The sequence below is a fragment of the Labeo rohita genome, unplaced genomic scaffold, assembly GCF_022985175.1.
Source record: "Labeo rohita strain BAU-BD-2019 unplaced genomic scaffold, IGBB_LRoh.1.0 scaffold_1275, whole genome shotgun sequence".
NCBI lineage: Eukaryota > Metazoa > Chordata > Actinopteri > Cypriniformes > Cyprinidae > Labeo > Labeo rohita.
Window position 1 is genome coordinate 9,874 of NW_026127423.1, and position 5,222 is coordinate 15,095.

General features: G+C 40.2%; 1 protein-coding gene across 1 annotated transcript; it reads left to right on the plus strand.

The window, feature by feature from the left end:
* Positions 1-786: 786 nt before the first annotated feature.
* LOC127157951 (C-type mannose receptor 2-like) lies at positions 787-4,129 on the plus strand. Its single transcript, XM_051101126.1, has 6 exons — positions 787-829; positions 1,028-1,066; positions 1,159-1,515; positions 2,073-2,420; positions 2,585-2,945; positions 3,275-4,129. Exons 2-6 carry the CDS (start codon positions 1,030-1,032, stop codon positions 3,375-3,377), a joined length of 1,206 nt encoding a protein of 401 aa, XP_050957083.1. The 5' UTR covers positions 787-829; positions 1,028-1,029; the 3' UTR covers positions 3,378-4,129.
* The last annotated feature ends 1,093 nt before the right edge of the window (positions 4,130-5,222 follow it).

Genomic DNA, 5,222 nt, shown 5'->3' on the forward strand with positions numbered 1-5,222 from the left:
ATCAGGCCCTGAATACAGGGGCGTAGATTTAGGGTGGACGGAGGGGATGTGTCCCCACCAATATCCTCCGACCATTGAAATGTCCCCACCAATAATTTAATCCACTTAAAAAAAAAAAAAAAATCGTGCTGTCAACATTAACCTAGACACGCAGAAAGGGATAAATCACGTTCTCTCGAGTCCTCCCGCCCCCAAAACACATATGAACATTTTGATTGGCTGTGCCTTTCCCTGCTATCATGTGAGAGGCTATGGCTGCGTTCAGATACAAGCAGCGCCAAATGCAGTGGAATTGGGGGGGGGGGGGATAAATACAGATAAATTTTGATTTCAAATATTTAGAGATTCGTTCTGGTGTAAAACATGATTTCAGTGATAATTAAAAATCCATCTGAACAGCAACATAAATGCATCGTACACAATTATTAAACATTAACATTTTAACAATTTTATGAACTCATATTCATATTCCTTCTTGTATTCTATTGTGTCCGTTCTTAATTATTTTAATCACTCAGAAACTGCTGTTGGTCACTGACAGTACAGAAGGTGCAAGAACAAAAATAGAGGAAAATGCAAATATTGAGGTGGATTTTTACAGACTCTCAGTCTCCACCACATTCAAATGAACAGACTTCCAGAGAAACACAACAACACAAAAATATCAGAAAAACAAATGAATGAGGAAGAAAAATGAAAAGGGCTTTTGTTTATTAGAATAAACAAATGACGTGACGCTGAATGAGGGATGAGAGCAGATATAATAATCACACTAAAGCTGCAGACATCAGAAACATCTGACTCAGGACAGAAACACACAACCTCTAAAGTAAGAACAACTCACATCTTCATTCTTTAACTAGAATTAGACTTTGGACATGTTAATATTGTCTTAACCATTGTGTACGGTGCATTTATGTTCCTGATCAGATGGATTTTTAATTTTTAAATGCTGAAATAATGTTTTACACCAACATTAATCTGTGAACATTTGAAATCTGAGTTTATCTGTTTTTTTCTTCCTCAGAAATGGACCAAACTCTATTTTTCATTCTTCTTCTCACTGGTGAGTGTGTTTGTGGTTTTATTTATGGTTTCTAGTTTCATTAGGTTTGATCCTGTCATGAAAAGCATTAAAGCAAAGTCTCTCTTTCACAGCTCTCTGCTCCGTATCTGAATGTGTTCAGCGTCAGTATCACTTTATAAATGAGAGGAAGAACTGGACTGAAGCTCAGAGATACTGCAGAGAGAAATACACAGATCTGGCCACCGTTGACAACATGAACGACATGAACGAGCTGAACAAGAGTGTGAATGATAGAAGTGTTCAGTTTGTCTGGATTGGGCTGCAGAAGACGGGTCGTGATGAATGGCAGTGGTCTTCAGGTGAACCTGCGCTCTATCTGAACTGGGCTACTGGACAACCAGAAGGCAGAGATGATTGTGGTATGATGACAAGTGGACAATTTCATGATATGGCGTGTAGTTATAACCGACCTTTCATCTGCAACAACAGTGAGTTCATTTATGCACCATATACCAAATTTTAATGGAATAATAAACAGTATGAATATTTAATTTGATCATGCCTTTAAAAGAGACTGTGGATATTTGTCACACTTCTAGTTTTGAGACAATTTCTGTACCAACTCAATATTTGCCAAAAGAAAGGACTTTATTTACTGAACACACATTGTTCTTCTGTTCGCCCTCTTTGTGATAATTTGTCATGGAAACTTGCAAATAAAGAGCTTAAAAATATTAGAGATCTAAACTGATCTTATATTATTAATAATAAATGAACAGCAGTGACTAGAGGTGATTCAGCTTGATATTTTCTGCCTTCAATATCTCAACACAAACCTACAAGGGCTTTATTTCATAGTATAATATAAAATATCTTTAACATTGTGAATATTCAATATATCATCAGCTGTAGAAGCAGATCAAGTCTATGAATGACGTGTTTCTGATGTTTCCACCGCTGCTCCTGTTTACATCTAAACCATAAATCAGAGTAAGAATAATGAACAAATGGATTCATGAATCTTTTTATCATTTGTTTATTAAAGCAAACACAGGACTCGTCCTTGGCAATCAGACGATGAATTGGACAGACGCTCAGAGTTACTGCAGACAGAATCACATTGATCTGGTCAGTGTGAGAAACCAGAATGAGAATCAACAGGTTGAGCAGTTCATTAATGAAAGACAGTTATCTGGATCATGGGTCTGGATCGGTCTGTTCAGAGACTCATGGCAGTGGTCAGATCAGAGTGACTCCTCATTCAGATACTGGTACACTGGTCAACCTGATAATTATAATTATGGTGAAGACTGTACAAGTGTTGAACTGAACACTCAGGGACGATGGAATGACGTCTCTTGCACCAACCAATATCCCTTTGTGTGTCATGAAGGTGAGTAGATCCTCACAAAACACACACAATCCATCATCACCTCCAGATCTCTTAAAGTTCACACTACATGTCTGACATGACAAATTCATCCACAGTGTTTGTTCTGCATGTTGTTTTTGATCAGTCTCTCTCTAGTTTCTGCTTGTGGTTTGTTTCGTTTCCAGATAAACTGGTTCTGATCAAAGAGAATCTGACGTGGTCTGAAGCTCTGAGTTACTGCAGACAGAATCATGTGGATCTGGTCTCGGTTCATTCAGAAGAGATTCAGCGTGGTGTGATGAACGTGGTTAAACGGGCGTCTACTGCCGCGGTGTGGTTGGGTTTACACAACTACTGCAGCATGAACATGTGGCTCTGGGTGAGTGGAGAGATCGTGTGCTATCACAACTGGGCTCCAGGGAACGGAACGACACGGGAAAACTGCAAACTTGAGAAGAGAAAAGGAGCAGTTCAGTCTGGAGGAGATCAGCGCTGGATCAGCCTTCCTGAATCTCACAGACTCAACTTCATCTGCAGAAAGAAAGAGTGAGAAACATGCTAATGTGTTTACTTACATTAATGGTTTTCATAGACTACTTCATTATTTTTCTGATTTACTTTATGTTTGATTTGTTATTTAGTAACTTCTGAGTGAATCTGATTATTGGGTTTTAAAATTGGTTTAAAGTCTGTTTTTTTCTGTAATATGAAATATGTGTTGTTTAAGAAACTCTTTGTATATCTGGTGTGGTTATGACTGAACAAACACATAATATCAGAACATCAGCTCAAATAAACTCGTCTACAGCCAATATTTCCTTCTATACAGGCATATGAATATTGCAATGCTTCTTTAAATACCTGCTTTTTTCCAGGGTATGTGCTGCCACACATACTGTGCGTTCACACCGCCGCCGGCGAGAGCGTCAAAATTCGCTCTGGCCGCGCTGCCAACAACGCTGTGCAAAGATTCATTGACGCTCTGACGATCGAACGCTTGGTCTTGTATTTAAAGCGGCCGCAAAGCAAACAAGCATGTCGATCTTGTGCAGACTGACCACAAGTAGGGTGTAAGTTAACCTCATTAAATATTTTAAACGTGAAAATAAGAAATGTAATTTAATTGTAGTTACATGTTTGCTAACGAAATAAACCAATTAAAAGCCATTTGTGTGGTGTGGCTTTTGTGTTCATGGTTAAGTGTTAGTCTAATTTCAAAATAATAGGAGACATTTACTAGCCTTGGTCTTTAATTAACATTAACATGAATTTGTGTGCAGCCTACATTGCAATCCGTCTTGGTTGCAATTGGTCAAATCGGTGTTGTTTTGAGCAAATGAACTGCATTCCCGCTGAAAAACAAGCGTTCTAGCGGGAAAATGTTGCCTATAAATAGTGGTGCGCCTTATCAAATTCACATCACGATGGAGGATCAATTTGTTGCGTTTGGTGTGGCATTGCTGTACCTGCGGAGAAGACGTCGGAGATCGGTATGGGTGCATGAAATTCTCCAAGCCCGTCAGCAGCTCGGGGAATATCACCGGCTGGTGCAGGAGCTGCGGCTGGATGACGACAGGTTCCAGCGATACTTCAGGCTGGATAGGGAGCAGTTTGACAACCTGCTGTCAAAAGTGGGGCCGCGAATTGCGAGGCAGGACACCAGTTATCGGCACGCTATTGAGCCGGCTGAGCGCCTCGCAATTTGTCTACGGTGAGTTCATAATTTTTTTTTTTTTAATTGGAGTTTAAATTTAGTTTTGTAATTTCAATGGGTTGGAAATTTGTTTCATTGGTTGTTACATGGCTATTTATCAGTTGGTAATTAACGCTGCATTTTTGCAGTTGTGGACGAAGTATGAAGATCCTTTACTTAATAAAGTACAAAGCACCAATACCACACTATAAAAAATTCTCTGATACAAGTAAAAGTCCTGCATGGAAAATATTACTTAAGTATAATCAGGTATAACCATTACTTAATGTAGGTATAATCAGAAAAAGGATTAAACATGAACTGGGAATATTATACTATTATAAATTATATAATTACATTATTTTTACTCATTCATTAATGTAAAAGCAGGATTTTACTGTTGGAGTTGGTTGAAGAAGTTTGTTGAGATGGAAAAAAGTAAGTTAAGTAAAAAGTACTGTATTCCCCTCTGAAAATGCAGTTGAGTAGAAGTAGAATAAAGAGCTGGCACCTCAAATTTGTATGCAAGTATTAGTAAATGTACTTCTGTTCACCACAAATGTTTTGTTTGTTCCATTTTGCCTAAGTAATTATTAGTTGTTGTTTTTGCAGATTCTTGGCCACTGGAGACTCCTACCGCACCATAGCTTTCAGCTATCGTGTGGGAGTGAGCACCGTGGCAGGAATTGTTGGAGAGGTCGCCAGGGCAATATGGGATGCCTTGGTGCAGGAGGTCATGCCAGTCCCCACCACTGAAGACTGGCGAAGCATCGCCACTGACTTCCTTCATCGGTGGAACTTCCCCAACTGCCTTGGGTCCATCGATGGAAAACACGTTGTGATCAGGGCTCCTGACAACTCGGGGTCCCTTTTCTTCAACTACAAGGGGACTTACTCTGTTGTGCTCCTGGCAGTGGTAGATGCCCAGTACTGCTTCCGGGTAGTGGATGTGGGCAGCTACGGGAGGACAAGTGATGGCGGTGTGATGGCTAACTCCACCTTCGGCCAGGCACTCAGAAATGGGACCCTTGGCCTGCCACAGGATGCTCTGCTGCCAGGTGCAGAGCATTTGGGACCACAGCCACACGTGTTTGTGGCTGATGAGGCCTTTCCACTCCGCCGAGACCTCA

What these genes read in the sequence shown, in the direction of transcription:
- LOC127157951 (XM_051101126.1), top strand. Translation starts at nt 1,030, where the DNA reads ATGGACCAAACTCTATTTTTCATTCTTCTTCTCACTG. An exon ending in ACCTTTCATCTGCAACAACA is followed by an intron (nt 1,516 to 2,072) that starts GTGAGTTCATTT and finishes TGTTTATTAAAG; the next exon opens with CAAACACAGGACTCGTCCTT. An exon ending in TCCCTTTGTGTGTCATGAAG is followed by an intron (nt 2,421 to 2,584) that starts GTGAGTAGATCC and finishes TTTCGTTTCCAG; the next exon opens with ATAAACTGGTTCTGATCAAA.